The sequence below is a fragment of the Clupea harengus genome, chromosome 3, assembly GCF_900700415.2.
Source record: "Clupea harengus chromosome 3, Ch_v2.0.2, whole genome shotgun sequence".
NCBI lineage: Eukaryota > Metazoa > Chordata > Actinopteri > Clupeiformes > Clupeidae > Clupea > Clupea harengus.
This window is the reverse complement of record NC_045154.1, coordinates 31,958,394-31,974,823: the sequence shown is the minus strand read 5'-3', so window position 1 is coordinate 31,974,823 and position 16,430 is coordinate 31,958,394. Positions and strand designations below refer to the sequence as shown.

Genomic DNA, 16,430 nt, shown 5'->3' with positions numbered 1-16,430 from the left:
TTGTTCAAGTGTGTTAACCTTTGGGTTAAGTTAAGTGTGTTAACTTTCCACTTGCACTGCACACGTGCATTACTGAATAAAAACTCTTCTGTGGGATCTATTACAGCTAAACAAGATGGTCTTACATTTGTCACAGATTAAAACTGCTAGAAAGTATGACAGGGAGAGAGAGAGTGACGAAACAGATTGTGTGTATGGTTTGTGTTTCTGTCTGTCTGTCTATCTATCTGTCTGTCTATCTGTGTGTGTGTGTGTGTGTGCGTACGTGAAAGAGAGAGAAAGAGAGGGGAGAAGGAGGAGGAGGAGGCGAGAGAGAGATCTCTGTCGACATCTTGTGGAATAAATGTGCTTCATAGCTGAATACTACAAGAGAGACAAATCTGTGTCTGCAAAAACAAAAAAAAGTCCAAACAGTAGGTTCTTTAAAACCCAGTGTTTAATGATTATGGTATGCAACTGTAACATGCATATTATATCTAAATGTAGTACATTTTTTAGAAATGAACAGTATTTGTTTCGGTCAAAAATAAAAAAAATAAATGAAGGGAACATAACAACATGTCACACAAGTACAAATGGCCCCAGTCCATCTTCTTCCTGCCATTCACTTTGTCCATGTTGTTGTGTCAGATAGCAATTTCGTCAGGCTGTAGGGGCGTAAAAAAGATATATAGGATGACTAACCTTTTTCTCTTAAATTATTGGGACTACATTCATCAGTAGATTATACACATGGACTCTTACCCCATAACCTAAATGTCCTGATTTTTTAATGTCGACTCACCTCTCAAATTTACACCTCAGCGCCCTCAAACATCTTCTTCCTGCCACCCATGCCCTCCTTGTCCTCAACATTCTTACGCCAGTCACCAGCAGCGACTGCAGGCTGGAAAGATTTAACACATGCGGTTCAATTGTGTGTGTGTACGCGCGCAATGTATACGTTTTTGTTTACATATGTGTTCAAGCCTTTATTGATAATAATTGAAAAAATTGGATGGCACATGTTCTGGTTACACTGAATACTCACCTCATCCTTGACCTCCTTCTTCACCTGCTTCAGGTTGGATCTCATGTCCATGCTGACCTTGTGCTTGGAGCCCAGCAGAGCCTGAAGCATCTGATCAGCGGACAAGCGCACTTTCTTCAGAGCTGGCTTCTTCATACCCTTCATTTCTGTTACCTTAAACTTCAGCTCTTCAACCTAAGGATACGATGCAAACATTGTTTTTTCGTGAATCTTTCGCAAACACATTATTCTTTTAGATATGTTAACAAAATCACCTCTTTTGTTCCCTTTGTCACTTTGCCTGCTGCGTCGTATCTCTCCTCATCGGCTTTGTCAATCTTCGCATGTAGCTCTTTGCACAATTTCTGAAGAACATTACAGACATCACAAAAACATACAATGTCTCCAAATATTTATTGTGTGTTTGAGGTTTTATAATGGCTTCTTTCCTTACAATTCCTCAAATTTGAAATAAATGTAGAAAAATAGGGATGCACCGATACCACTTTTTTACAAACCGATTCGAGTATGAGTATTTTTTTGTGTGTACTTGCCGATACTGAGTACCGATACCGATACTTCTTAGATTTGGTCTCCATGAAAGTGCAATTAATTTGGAGGCAGATTTTATTTTATCCTCTGCAGATTATGTCAAGCCTATAGTACAAAATTAACAGAAGGCTATCCCAAGCCAAAAATAAACAGAGCTTTCTGGTTTTAACACACAAAAAAGCCTTCAAACAGACAATATCATCACATTAGACAAAATGCAAATATAACCAGATAAAGGCAATTCAATTTGCTGCATAGTTAACAACACAGTCTGCTTAACAAAAAGTGAACAGAACTATTACTGGAGCACATTTCAGTTACAAAAGGATCAGAAGAATCTCCTGCTCAAGTACACAAACAATCACTTTAACCTATGTGGCACAGTCTTTCTCTCTACCTCTCTCTCTGTGTGCGTGCGCGTTTTTTCTTTTGCAAGACGTCAGTTAAGATTGGTTGCTTCGGTCTTGCGCCACTAGCATCAGTGAACTCTGTGTACTTAGCACTATGGTGCGTCTTCAGATGTTTAATCAAATTGCTTGTGTTAAACAAAGTACTTTCCTTTCCGCCCCTCGACACCGTAGCAGTGCAGATCTTACACTGTGCCTCACTCCTGTCGTCGTCATTTATCTTAAAATGAGCCCAAATCGCCGTTAAGGCAGCACAACGGAATTGCTAATCGCTAACGAGATGCTAGCAGCTAAATTTAGCGAAACCTGTATACTTTGACACTAAGACAAACTTTCCTAACACAGTCAAACATCAAGCAAATGCAACACAAGACGGCAAATAAGCTACTTACTAGTCTGGCAGAGAGTGGTAGGACAGGTAGGACAATAAATCACATTTTGTGTCAGCATAGCCCGGCCAGTTTGATGCAGTGAAATACTGATGAGTGGTATCGGTGCTTGGTATCCGCAATTCAAAAACGAGTACGAGTATTTTAACGAAGTATCGGCACCGATACCGATACCGATACTGGTATCGGTATCGGTGCATCCCTATATAAAATCATTTCTAAATGGAATTGCATCATATGGCGGGACTAAAGTAGCCTATGAAAAGACACTCCTGTTTTACCTAAACCTTTCAATAGTCTGGTTGTAAAAGACCAATGCACTCCCAAGCTTGCCCTACCTGTAGTTCCTCCACCCCACTGGGAATAGAGACCTCTGGGCAGTTCTCATTCATGTATGCTGCCTTTGCAGTTATAAGATCAGCCGCTTCCTGTTCCATCCGCTTTTCAGCAATTGCAAGCATCACACTCTGAGAGAGAGGAGAATCAGTAAGTGACTTACAAAACATTGACCATTTGAATTTCAACAATAACAAAATCAATATGTAATTGTGAAACAACAGTGTTAATGTTGCAGGTTATGATAAAATATAACAATAATCACTACATTGACTACAAAAACTTTAACAATAATGATTATTAAAATGTATTTCCATCACAGAAAGTGTGCTAAAATAAAAGTGGACTAAAGAGTGCTCTTGAAACAGACTCTCAGTGAAAATGAGGATTTACCTTCAGATGATGCTTGCGGCTTGAGGTCATCTTTTTTCTAAGGGGTAATGCAAAAATCAAAGAATAAACAGAATTAATGACAGAGAACATAAATATGTATGGTTGTAGTCGTATATAGACAAATACTTACTCAGACATCTTGGCACTTGTTTGTTCTCCTTAGCTGTGATGGAATGAAAGAAAATTCTATTTGTATTCCTTTTTTTAATTGAAGTGTGCAAAACCAATCAGTAATTTAAATATACAGATAGGGACATATCTCAGGATATATGTGTAACATGTATGTAAGGGACAACACTGACCATAAATAATTGCCAGTAAGAGATTACTATTCCATTCAATTAAATTCAGAGCCCAGTGCCTGAACCCCCTTTGAGCAATGGTGACAGGGTTAAGATAAAACTCCCTGTTAATCAGGAAGAAACCCTACGCAGAACCGCTGCACATAAGGGGGGCCCATCTGCTAATACATGCTGTTTTGTGTCTTTAATCCTGCAATTATCCCTCTGTCAGCCGTTCTGTGATCTATTAACTGACATGTATTAGATTGCCATATGTCAGCAGGCAGATTTAACTGAGTGCCAAACTTTGTGTAAAATTCAACGTTGATAAAAGATATGAAAGTACAATGTAGTTCAGTCTGGATGAAATATTGCTGAATACTCAGCACTGGGTTAAACCACATGCATGCAATACTTCTGCACAGGACTGCCACACTGGCCGAGTGTCAGAAAGTATCAGACTTCAGGTAGGGAAATTGGGGGTCAAGCAGTGAAGCTGTCAAAACCTTGTCTGATCTTCACCAAATTTGGCAAAGATGATCTTCAGTTAGAATTTCTTGTTTTCAAAACAATTCGTCCAATACAACCTATCAAATTTGGCAGCGAAGGCATCAAACAGGAGGTGACCTCATATATCGGCCAATCTTTGGTCAACTGACATAAAAATTGCTGGGAGTGCAAGTGACATGAACTGTCCATGACAACTATGGCCTGCTGGTCTGTTTGGCCCCCTAATCACAGCTATATTTAGGTTGGAGTTGGGTTATCCACAGACATAAATCTCAGCTGGAAAAGAGAAAACCTGGGACAGTTTATTACAGTGTGGGTTTCACTATCAAGAGGGTGGACACATGATCCCAAGCTTCTGGAAGATTCTGGAGATAAGACTGCAGGAACCCAGGCCAAATGTCAAATGAGGTGAAGCCAAGAATATCTTATAGCATATCTCATATGAATATTATATATTCAGATCAGTTTGTTTTTACTTCATTATATCATTCATATATGTATATTTAATATACATATAAGTAAAAACAAACTGATCTAAGTATAGGCAGATTTATGGTCGTCCGTTTATGGAGACATGGAGACACGGAGAGCCCTCTCCGACGTTGCAAACCCTCTCCGAGCACCTATCCATGGCCTGACGTGCACCTCCCATATTTTTTAACTGTCCTTCGAAATGACAGAGAGCCCACGGAGACCCCAGGGCTGTTTACCTTGTGGATAGTAGCATGCTAACATTAGATAGCTGGCTCAGACACCTCGCAAATCCGCTCAGACGTATTTTTCAGTTACAATAACGTTTTTTTTTACATTGTACAGTGTCTATTTCTCGGTAACTTTAAAAAAATCTAAACAAACAACTTTTATGTACAAATACAACCATCAACGGAGTTTGGTCCGCCCACAACCGTCGGAGAACCATAAATGAAAACGAGTCCATCGAGGCAACTGCGTGAACACGGAGTAACGGAGTCGTAGATGTATATTTCAGCCTTAAGTGACACAAGTGTGGAGGCCAAGATGATCTGAGACCATATCTGAGGTACCATTTAGCTGAAATATTCACTTTTACAGCAGCAATAAGGAGTTCTGTTCCAAAACTAGCAAGCTTACTACCTAAAAAGGCATTCAAAAACCTTGCAAACACCACCAACAGCCCAGCTGACACTGATAGAGGCTTGCCAACACCCTAACTGGTGGCAGTATAGTTGGCAAGGTCATGCTGTGAAAGCTTTTAACATTTTTGCAGGGTGGTACACAGAACTACATAGGGCATATCATAGATGGCTAGTGGGAAAGGCACAGGTGTTTATCTGTACTTCACATGAGCATATGCTATCACAATACATTTGAGGATGTAATAATTTGTAGTGATGAATATAAATGAATATTATATATTCAGATCAGTTAGTTTTTACTTTATTATATCATATATATATATATATATATTATATATACATATATGAAAAAGTAAAAACAAACTGATCTAAATCAGTAAATCAATGTCAGACAGCAAGATATTGTAAATGCAGTTGACTTTGTGTACTATTTGATGTGGATGTCTGGTTCATAATCTGATTTGATGATTACCTTGAATATCTGATTTGATTAATTACAAGACTCCCACTTTAGAAGTCTAAACAGACAGTGATAGCAACCCTTAACCCATTACTCGGCCATCAATATCAAAATTGCATTTTTATTTATTTCATAAAAACAATTTTTACTTTAAATTGATCAAAAATGCCTGATTTATTTTCACAAACAGAAAGCACAATACGAAAAACATGACGTAATTCAGAAATGCCATAAATGATCATTGTATTGCTATTTTCCAAAACACCAAATAATTCAGCCAAATACAGGACGCTTCTTTCAACACTAAAAACAGGATTATGCATAGATACACTAAGCAAAGACTATCAGCAGGGCAGATAAGGAAAAAGACTCACCTGATGAGAAACTGGACTGGAGGAGCTGAGGGTCTGGACAGGTTGATGGAGGAATGGCGCTGCCACTGGCATCAACACAGCTGCTATATAAGGTTGGCAGCAACCATCACCACAGTGTCTCCTATCCTCTTTATGGTGATGAGACTCTTGCCAATTCCCAGTGCCATTGACACACCTTAAAATAGACAGAAAAATGCTTATTTTTCCAGATGTCTCTTTAGCAATATGCACAGAAGAAATGCATTGTCAACAAGTGAACACGAAAAATGTGCTTTAAGTGCAGAAAACCACTATCCACTAACCACTATCATAGCCTCTAAAATGACTAAGTACTGAATAGTATAAATTTAAGTCACACAACATATTCAAAGACATCTGAGGACTGGATTGTCTCATATGAACACGTTTGGACTAGCGGGGGGGGGGGGGGGCCCGCATGGACTAAAATTGACATATTTTTAACTGCATGGACGGTATTTGTATAACAACAAATATCAATGTGATAAAGCAAAAGCAACAAAAAGAGTAAAAACATAACATTACCGTATTTGTATGGAGATCACATGTTTATATTTTTTTAACATTATATATATATACTATATATACCAATATACCATTTTACATTTTTATAATATTCTATTAGCGACATCACTGTTGTTATATAGACGTGATACTAAATTTAGGTGTTGAGCATCCTCAAGTGTTAATAGACTGCAAAAGATGGTTGGCAGAACATGAGATTGTAAATTCATATAAAACGTGTGCTTGCTTGTGTGTGTGTGTGTGTGTGTGTGTGTGTGTGTACATGCACATTTGTGTGTCTTTATTCATATGTATTGTGTCTCTGTAGGGTATTTTTAAATTGACCTGTAATGTCTACTATGAGCACTAGGGGAGCCCTTCTCCAGGTTCCTGCCTGCCATTCACTCCTTTCCCTCTCATCCTCTCTATCCATCCTCCTCAGTAACGCTGTGGCTTACTTCTCTTAACACTCCTTCAGGACTAACTTAACACAAAACCCAGATTTGACCCAATTAACCTACAACATGTAGAGATACCATATTTGTTACAAACATATGTCATTTTATTAAACCAAATATTGAACACATTCATGCAAACAATTAACAACATAAAACATACAATACTAAATGAACGGTGTAGAAAAGTTTAGAAAAAGTCTTCAGTATTAGTCATATATTAGTAATTCTTTTTTATTTTAAATTAGTAATTATTTATACATTTTTTAATTGCCGGTACCTTAGGCCTCATTACCAAAGTGCAGTTATAGCACAAAGTAAGCCTCAGTATATATACTGTATGTATAGAGAGAGAGAGAAGGGGGGGGGGGACAGATAGGGAGAGAGAGATAAAACAATTAATTGTATTTTTAACTCCATTTCAGGATGGATAGGTTTAAAATTCCAAAGTGCCAAATGCCAAAGTATGGGTGGAATTAATGTGCTAAATGTGAGTTGAGTGTGTATGTGTGATATCGAAGTTTACCTGAGCAGAGTTCCAGTCTTCTGCTTACTCCTCCTTTCCATCCTCTGATTCACTCTTTCAGTGACCCTCTCCACGGCTTTGTGCTGCCTATACCACCCTCTCAGAGCCTGTTAAAACATAGCTTCAGGATCAACTTGGGAACATTTCTCAAACATTTACTGATGAAAGAAATATAAATTCTTTATAATTAGTATTATTTCTAATCAAAGGAGAAGTTGAAGTCACCAAAATAATGTCTGTGAAAGACCGTCACTTGTGGATACAGATAACATAACTGGACTACGTTCTCTGCCAACAGAACATGTATTAAACATCCCAATGCAGTTACAATAAGGGGTGGATCAATACAGTGTTAAAGCAGGGATGTCCTAGAGGGGCAGTGTGCTTTTGCGACATCTGTCGGCATTTGTAGCAAAAAGAGGAGGGGTGTGTGTGTCTGTTTTTTTGTGTGAGTGTGTGAATGTGTGTGTGTGTGAGTGTGTGAATGTGTGAGTGTGTGTGAACGCTATATAGGTCAAAGTGGTAGTGGTTGTGGGGTCTTTTGGTAGTACAGTATGTCTGTAATATGGACTAGAAACAGAGGGGTGAGTATTTCTTCATGTTGCCGTCTTCCTTTTGCTCACCCTCGGTCCCCCTTCAGGCTGTCTTTGACTTTCTACTGTTGTTCGTGCCCAAGCTCTTTGAGCCTGTTAGAAGACAGCCACAGTACCACAAGTTTGGTCAAACACACATTTAAGATGTCGTTACAGACTGAATCAATGCGTCATACCTTTAATATAAACAGGGGTGTGATATCTTCATTAAAATAAAGAAAGAGCAATTACATTCTTTGTAAGGATTTTGTTTTTGTCATAGAAAGCAAAATGTAACTCACCATTTCACCAACTCGCTTGTGTTCAAGTGTGTTAACTTTCCACTTGCACTGCACACGTGCATTACTGAATAAAAACTCTGTTTTGTTATTTGTTACAGATTAAAACTGCTAGAAAGTATGACAGGGAGGGAGAGAGTGAAGTGACACAAAACAGATTGTGTGAATGGTTCGTGTAACTGTCTGTTTATCAGTCTGTGTGTGTGTGTGTCTGTGTGTGTGTGTGTGTGTGTGTGTGTGTGTGTGTGTGTGTGTGTGTGTGTGTGTGTGTGTGTGTACGTGAAAGAGAGAGAAAGAGAGGGGAGAAGGAGGAGGAGGAGGCGAGAGAGAGATCTCTGTCGACATCTTGTGGAATAAATGTGCTTCATAGCTGAATACTACAAGAGAGACAAATCTGTGTCTGCAAAAACAAAAAAAGTCCAAACAGTAGGTTCTTTAAAACCCAGTGTTTAATGATTATGGTATGCAACTGTAACATGCCGATTATATCTAAATGTATTACATTTACAAACAGTATTTGTTTCTGTCAAAAAAAAAAGTACAAATGGCCCCAGTCCATCTTCTTCCTGCCATTCACTTTGTCCATGTTGTTGTGTCAGAAATCAATTTCGTCAGTCTGTAGAAGCATAAAAAAGAGATATAGAGATGACTAACCTTTTTCTCTTAAATTATTGGGACTACATTCATCAGTAGATTATACAGTGCCCTCCACAATTATTGGCACCCCTAGTGAATATGAGCGAACAGGCTATGAAAAAATATGTCTTTGCTGTTTATCCTCTTGGTCTTTCACTCAAAATATTCACAAAAATGTTTTTGTTTTGGAGGGTTGCCAGAAAAAAGCCTCTGCTGTCAATCAACAACAAACTAAAGCGCCTACAGTTTGCCAAATGTAAGTCAGACTTTCAATGGGACCGAGTTATACGGTCAGATGAGACCAAAATAAAGCTTTTTGGCAACAAACAACAAAGGTGGGTTTGGCGTAGACAGAAAGATAGCTATACAGAAAAACACCTCATACTCACTGTGAAGTATGGTGGCGGATCTTATTTTTCTTCCAAAGGCCCTGCACATGTTGTTAGGATACATGGTATCATGGACTCCATCAAATACCAGCAGATATTAAATTAAAACCTAACAGCCCCCTCCAGTAAGCTTAAAATGGGCCGTGGTTGGACCTTCCAGCAGGAAAATGATCCGAAGCATACCTCAAAATCAACACAAAAATGGTTCACCGACCGCAGAATAAAGGTTTTGCCATTGCTATCACAGTCCCCCGACCTAAACCCCATAGAAAATCTGTGGGATGAGCTGAAGCCGAATCTGTGTTAAGATCCCTGCGATCTAAGAGACATTTTTCATTTTGATCGCTGCTGTGTTTTGTTATGCCACGGGTTTCCCCCTGTTTGTTTGATTCGCCATGTGTTTGTTTTGTTTCTGTGATCAGGCCATGTGCGTTCTGTTATTGTCCAGAGACTCCGCCCTCTGCTTTTTCCCGGCCTTTGCTTCTGTTCACCATTATCTGTTTTACCTGAATTGTTTTCACCTGTATATATCATCTGTTCCCCATCTTACCTTGATGTGTTGCCTGATTTGTTTCTCCTGTGCCTTGTTGGTTTCACCTGTGTATTTTCTCTGTTCCCCCTTCTATATATATTGAGCTGTGCTTCTGTAGTTCGCTGTCGGATCGTAATTCTTTGTCTGTGTGAATCTATGCCAGAATCCTGCATTTTTCCGAGTAGCCTACCTGGTATCGTATAAGTATTTCTGTTTTTGATCTTCTGTGTTTTTTACCTTTGGAGCTCTGTTCTGTGTTTTTGCCTGCTTGGAATTTTTGCGTGTTCTCTGTTAAAGGAAATATATCCTCAAGTTTTTTGCAACCTGGTCTGCGATTGGATCCTTGTGAGAAAGCCTAACATCTGGAGAGATATTGTATGTAGGAATGGTCTCAGATCCCGTGCCATGTGTTCACCAACCTCATCATGCATTATAGGAGAAGACTCAGAGCTGGCAAAGGGAGGCTGCACAAACAGACAAACAGACATATTTTTTCATAGCCTGTTTGCTCATATTCACTAGGGGTGCCAATAATTGTGGAGGGCACTGTACACATGGCCTCTTTCCCCATAACCTAAATGTCCTGATTTTTTTTATGTCGACTCACCTCTCAAATTTACACCTCAGCGCCCTCAAACATCTTCTTCCTGCCACCCATGCCCTCCTTGTCCTCAACATTCTTACGCCAGTCACCAGCAGCGACTGCAGGCTGGAAAGATTTAACACATGCTGTTCAATTGTGTGTGTGTGCGCGCGCATTGTATACGTTTTTGTTTATATATGTGTTCAAGCCTTCATAAAAAATTGGATGGCACATGTTCTGGTTACACTGAATACTCACCTCCTCCTTGACCTCCTTCTTAACTTGCTTCAGGTTGGATCTCATGTCCATGCTGACCTTGTGCTTGGAGCCCAGCAGAGCATGAAGCATCTGATCAGCGGACAAGCGCACTTTCTTCAGAGCTGGCTTCTTCATACCCTTCATTTCTACTACCTTAAACTTCAGCTCGTCAACCTAAGGGGACGATACAAACATTGTTTTTTTTGTGAATCTTTCGCAAACACATTATTCTTTTAGATATGTTAACAAAATCACCTCTTTTGTTCCCTTTGTCACTTTGCCTGCTGCGTCGTATCTCTCCTCATCGGCTTTGTCAATCTTCGCATGTAGCTCTTTGCACAATTTCTGAAGAACATTACAGACATCACAAAAACATACAATGTCTCCAAATATTTATTGTGTGTTTGAGGTTTTATAATGGCTTTTTTCCTTACAATTCTGTCGATCTCAAATTTGAAATAAATGTATAAAATCATTTCTAAATGGAATTGCATCATATGGCGGGACTAAAGTAGCCTATGAAAAGACACTCCTGTTTTACCTAAACCTTTCAATAGTCTGGTTGTAAAAGACCAATGCACTCCCAAGCTTGCCCCACCTGTAGTTCCTCCACCCCACTGGGAAGAGAGAGCTCTGGGCAGTGCTCATTCATGTATGCTGCCTTTGCAGTTATAAGATCAGCCGCTTCCTGTTCCATCCGCTTTTCAGCAATTGAAAGCATCAAGCTCTGAGAGAGAGGAGAATCAGTAAGTGACTTACAAAACATTGACCATTTGAATTTCAACAATAACAAAATCAATATGTAATTGTGAAACAACAGTGTTAATGTTGCAGGTTATGATAAAATATAACAATAATCACAACAATAACTACAAAAATGTTGACAATAATGCTTATTATAATGTATAGGGTTCCATCACTGAAAGTGTGCTAAAATAAAAGTGGACAGAAGAGTGCTCTTGAAACAGATTCTCAGTGAACATGAGGATTTACCTTCAGATGATGCTTGCGGCTTGAGGTCATCTTTTTTCTAAGGGGTCATGCAAAAATCAAAGAATAAATACACTTAATGACAGAGAACATAAATATGTATTCTAGGATAGTTGGACAAATACTTACTCAGACATCTTGGCACTTGTTTGGTCTCCTTAGCTGTGATGGAATGAAAGAAAATTCTATTTGTATTACATTTTTTTATTGAAGTGTGCAAAACCAATCTGTAATTTAAATATACAGATAAGTGTGTGTAACATACAGTGGTGGCCAAAATTATTAGAATACTTGGCATATTTAAGAGGTTTCAGTTGTTTTTGTTGAATTGGCCATTAAAATACCCATAAAAGGAATGAAATATCTACAAAGTCATTTTGTAGACTTCTTTTGTTTAGACTTCTTGGACTGTTAGACCATTGCACTGTTGTATTGTTTTGTGTTGTGATGTATATTCTGTGTAATATGTGTAAGCACACTGAGAGCCACTTTACCAAGACAAATTCCTTGTTTGTGCAAACTTACTTGGCCAATAAAACCTGATTCTGATTCTGATTCTGATTCTGATTAAGCTCTATAAACCATAGAAATAGAGCAATCATGAGGAGATTTAGGTAATTTTCCTTACAAAAAACAAGCTAGGCCTATTTTACTGTCAATGTCACACAATCATGTTCCTTCACAGAAGAAGCCAAATTACTTGTGCAATCATTGCCAGGTGTGATCGTGGTTAAATTGATGGTGATGTATGAGTCTTAGGACACAGCTGTGTGATTATTTTGATAGTACAAGGCTTATCCTACTCATTAAGTGATTGGTAACATCAGGGTGTTGTGACTGAGGCCACACCACCAACTGGTATAAATTCAAAGCCTATAGAAGTCTTGAAGCACATGTTGCTCTTTGAACATGGCTAAGGTGAAAGAGCTAACGAGTGAGCAACAGGTTCCAATAAAGGCCCTTTTTGATGCTGGTTGGAGTTACCACCGCATAGCCAAGGACGTGAGATTCAGTCCAAGCACTGTAAAGTACACTTTAGACCGCCATGATGCCACCAATTCACACCAGAACCAAAAGGGGAGAGGTAGAAAAAGAAACGTTCAAACAAGTGAAGCATCTCAAAATTCTCAGTCTTAAGGAGTGAAGAAAGACCTTACGAGAACTGCGTGACAAGATCAACACCACAATGCCTTATGGTGCAACAGTGTCTTCAAGAAACTGGGAGAAGAAGGACTTGTTGGCAGAATAGCAGCAAAGAAACCATTACTGAGAGAGAAGAATAGAGTGAAATGCCTGAAATTTGCAAAAGAACACAAGAAATGGACAGTGGTTCAGGAGGTAGAGAAGTCGTTTAGTAATCAGAAGGTTGCTAGTTCGATTCCCACTGTCGAAGCGTCCTTGAGCAAGACAACGAACCCCTAATTGCTCCTGATGTGCAGTGTGCCATCAGTGTAAATGTAAAATATGTGTATACCTTGTAAGTCGCTTTGGATAAAAGCGTCTGCTAAATGACTAAATGTAAATGTAAAATACAAAGTGGTATAAAGTGTTTGAACAGTTTGGCAACAAGCAAAGAATGTATGTTCGACGGAGGGAGGGGGAGAGATATAAAAATGAGTTACTCTTGCCAACAGTTAAACACGGAAGGGGTAGTATTATGGTGTGGGGTGCCATTTCAGCCTCAGGAACAGGTGACTTCGTGAAAATGTATGGCATCATGGATAAGAAAGTATACCCCCAAATTTGGCAAAGATGATCTTCAGGTTCGATTTTTTTGTTTTCAAAACAGTTAGTCAGTTACAGCCTTTTAAATTTGGCAGCGAAGGCATCAAACAGGAGGTGACCTCATATATCGGCCAATCTTTGGTCAACTGACATAAACATTTCTGGGAGTGCAAGTGACATGAACTGTCCATGGCAACTATGACCTGCTGGTCTGTTTGGCCCCCTAATCACAGCTATATTTAGGTTGGAGTTGGGTTATCCACAGATATAAATCTCAGCTGGAAAAGAGAAAACCTGGGACAGTTTATTATAGTGTGGGTTTCACTATCAAGAGGGTGGACACATGATCCCAAGCTTCTGGAAGAATCTGGAGATAAGAACGGCAAGAAAGCAGGCCAAATGTCTCAGATTGACAAAATAAGTATAGACAAATTAATGGTCGTCCGTTTACGGAAACATGGAGACACGGAGAGCCCTCTCCGACGTTGCAAACCCTCTCCGAGCACCTATCCATGGCCTGACGTGCACCTCCCAAATTTTTTAACTGTCCGTAGAAATGACGTAGAGCCCACGGAGAACCCAGGGCTGTTTACCTTGTGGGTAGTAGCATGCTAACATTAGATAGCTGCCTCAGACACCTCGCAAATCCGCTCAGACGTATTTTTCAGTTACAATAACGTTTTTTTTTACATTGTACAGTGTCTATTTCTCGGTAACTTTAAAAAAATCTAAACAAACAACTTTTATGTACAAATACAACCATCAACGGAGTTTGGTCCGCCCACAACCGTCGGAGGACCATAAATGAAAACGAGTCCATCGAGGCAACTGCGTGAACACGGAGTAGTAGAAGTATATTTCAGCCTTAAGTGACACAAGTGGGGAAGCCAAGAGAATCTGAGACCATATCTGAGGTACCATTTAACTGAAATATTCCCTTTTAAAGCAGCAATAAGGAGTTCTGTTCCAAAACTAGCAAGCTTACTACCTAAAAAGGCATGCAAAAACTTTGCAAACACCACCAACAGCCCAGTTGACACTTACCAACACACTTAGTGGTGTCTTTTGGCAGTATAGCTGACAATGTCATGCTGTGAAAGCTTTTCTTCTAATTTTGCAGGGTATTCCAGCCCAGTACACAGAACTACATAGGGCATATCATAGATGGCTAGTGGGAAAGGCACAGGTGTTTATCGGTCCTTCACATGAGCATATGCTATCACAATATATGTGATGATGGTACCAAAACTAGTTGCCTATAAAACCATACCATAAAAAGTGTCAAATTGTTGCATAGTGTTACTTTAAAAAAATCACAGTGTAATAATTTGTAGTGATGAATATTATATATTCAGATCAGTTAGTTTTGACTTTATTATATCATATATATTAGTGCTGTCAAACGATTAAAATATTTAATCGCGATTAATCGCATTTATGTCATAGTCAACTCAAAATTAATCGCGATTAATCGCAATTTTTTTATCTATTCTAAATGTCCCTTCGTTTATTTATTTTTTCCATCATTTTATTTTTATTTTAATGCCCTTATCAACATGGAAAAGTTGATTGGCTTGCTTTATGCAAATGTTTTATTTTATTGAAAACCAATATTGCCAAACAGGGCGGTACAAAATAAAATTATAAAGTGCACATTTCAGGTAAACAAGGACTCAGCCTATAGTGCAGTTAAACCATGGCTTAATATTTTCTTTTTTTCAAGTTTGCTGGGAACATAGCAGTCAGGCCTCTTATTTAAGAAACATTGAACCGTAACAGTTAGGTTACCAATAAAAGGGAAGCCTACTACTTCTTTGCTTTCAGCCAGCTGCCCGTTGACAGTTTCAGACAACAGTGAAGCTCGCTTCTTTTGCACAACACAACTTTTAAAAGTAAACTTTCCATTCAGAATCTTTTTATGATCCATTTCACCGTATCGCGCTCACCATTCACTCAAACCATAACGTTAGCCTACTACACAGTTTGCGAGGCCAAAAAGAATGTTAATCTAAAAAAAATAAAAAAATTTAAAAAAAATGAAAATAAAATCGCGTTAATCTCGCGATAACAAAATTAACGGCGTTAAAATGGGTTTTCGTTAACGCCGTTAATAACGCGCTAAACTGACAGCACTAATATATATATATTATATATACATGAAAAAGTCAAAACAAACTGATCTAAATCAGTCAATCAATGTCAGACAGCAAGATGTTTTAAATGCAGTTGACTTTGTGTACTATTTGATGTGGATGTCTGGTTCATAATCTGATTTGATGATTACCTTGAATATCTAATTTGATTCATTATAAGACTCCCTTTTTGGAAGTCCAAACAGACAGTGATAGCAACCCTTAAACCATTACTCTGCCATCAATATCAAAATTACATTTTTATTTATTTTATAAAAACTATTTTTACTTTAAATTGATCAAAAATGCCTGATTTATTTTCACAAACAGAAAGCACAATACAAAAAACATGACGTAATTCAGAAATGCCATAAATTATCATTTCATCGCTATTTTCCAAAACACCAAATAATTCAGCCAAATACAGGACACTTCTTTCAACACTAAAAACAGGACACTTCTTTCAACACTAAAAACAGGATTGTACATAGATACACTAAGCAAAGACTATCAGCAGGGCAGATAAGGAAAAAGACTCACCTGATGAGAAACTGGACTGGAGGAGCTGAGGGTCTGGACAGGTTGATGGAGGAATGGTGCTGCCACTGGCATCAACACAGCTGCTATATAAGGTTGGCAGCAACCATCACCACAGTGTCTCCTATCCTCTTTATGGTGATGAGACTCTTGCCAGTTCCCAGTGCCATTGGCTCAGCTTAAAATAGACAGAAAAATGCTGATTTTTCCAGATGTCTCTTTAGCAATATGCACAGAAGAAATGCATTGCCAACAAGTGAACACGAAAAATGTGCTTTAAGTGCAGAAAACCACTATCCACTATCATAGCCTCTAAAATGACTAAGTAAGGAATAGTATAAGATGAAGTCACAAAACAGATCCAAAGACATCTGAGGGCTGGAGTGTCTCATATGAACACGTTGGCGGAGAACGTAGTCCAGTTATGTTATCTGTATCCACAAGTGAC

The 16,430-nt window shown here is 38.7% G+C and overlaps 2 protein-coding genes across 2 annotated transcripts; both read right to left on the bottom strand.

Annotated features, from left to right (window-relative positions):
- Window positions 1-584: 584 nt before the first annotated feature.
- On the bottom strand, window positions 585-5,997 carry LOC105904754 (troponin I, fast skeletal muscle-like). Its single transcript, XM_031565410.2, has 7 exons — window positions 5,827-5,997; window positions 3,217-3,249; window positions 3,087-3,123; window positions 2,696-2,824; window positions 1,285-1,374; window positions 785-1,204; window positions 585-647 (listed from the first exon to the last, which is right to left on the bottom strand). Exons 2-6 carry the CDS (start codon window positions 3,222-3,224, stop codon window positions 911-913), a joined length of 558 nt encoding a protein of 185 aa, XP_031421270.1. The 5' UTR covers window positions 3,225-3,249; window positions 5,827-5,997; the 3' UTR covers window positions 585-647; window positions 785-910.
- Window positions 5,998-8,631: 2,634 nt separating this feature from the next.
- Window positions 8,632-16,088, bottom strand: LOC105900434 (troponin I, fast skeletal muscle-like). Its single transcript, XM_031565412.1, has 8 exons — window positions 15,986-16,088; window positions 11,718-11,750; window positions 11,592-11,628; window positions 11,197-11,325; window positions 10,854-10,943; window positions 10,599-10,772; window positions 10,365-10,466; window positions 8,632-8,816 (listed from the first exon to the last, which is right to left on the bottom strand). Exons 2-7 carry the CDS (start codon window positions 11,723-11,725, stop codon window positions 10,374-10,376), a joined length of 531 nt encoding a protein of 176 aa, XP_031421272.1. The 5' UTR covers window positions 11,726-11,750; window positions 15,986-16,088; the 3' UTR covers window positions 8,632-8,816; window positions 10,365-10,373.
- Between the last annotated feature and the right edge of the window lie 342 nt (window positions 16,089-16,430).

Bases quoted from the DNA above. Each gene is read 5' to 3' on its own strand.
- LOC105904754 (XM_031565410.2), bottom strand. The intron at 2,825-3,086 runs GTAAATCCTCAT...CCTCTCTCTCAG, and splicing joins GCCGCAAGCATCATCTGAAG to AGTGTGATGCTTGCAATTGC. The intron at 1,205-1,284 runs GTGATTTTGTTA...TCGTATCCTTAG, and splicing joins TGACAAAGGGAACAAAAGAG to GTTGAAGAGCTGAAGTTTAA.
- LOC105900434 (XM_031565412.1), bottom strand. The intron at 10,773-10,853 runs GTGATTTTGTTA...TCGTCCCCTTAG, and splicing joins TGACAAAGGGAACAAAAGAG to GTTGACGAGCTGAAGTTTAA. The intron at 10,467-10,598 runs GTGAGTATTCAG...AAATCTTTCCAG, and splicing joins AGAAGGAGGTCAAGGAGGAG to CCTGCAGTCGCTGCTGGTGA.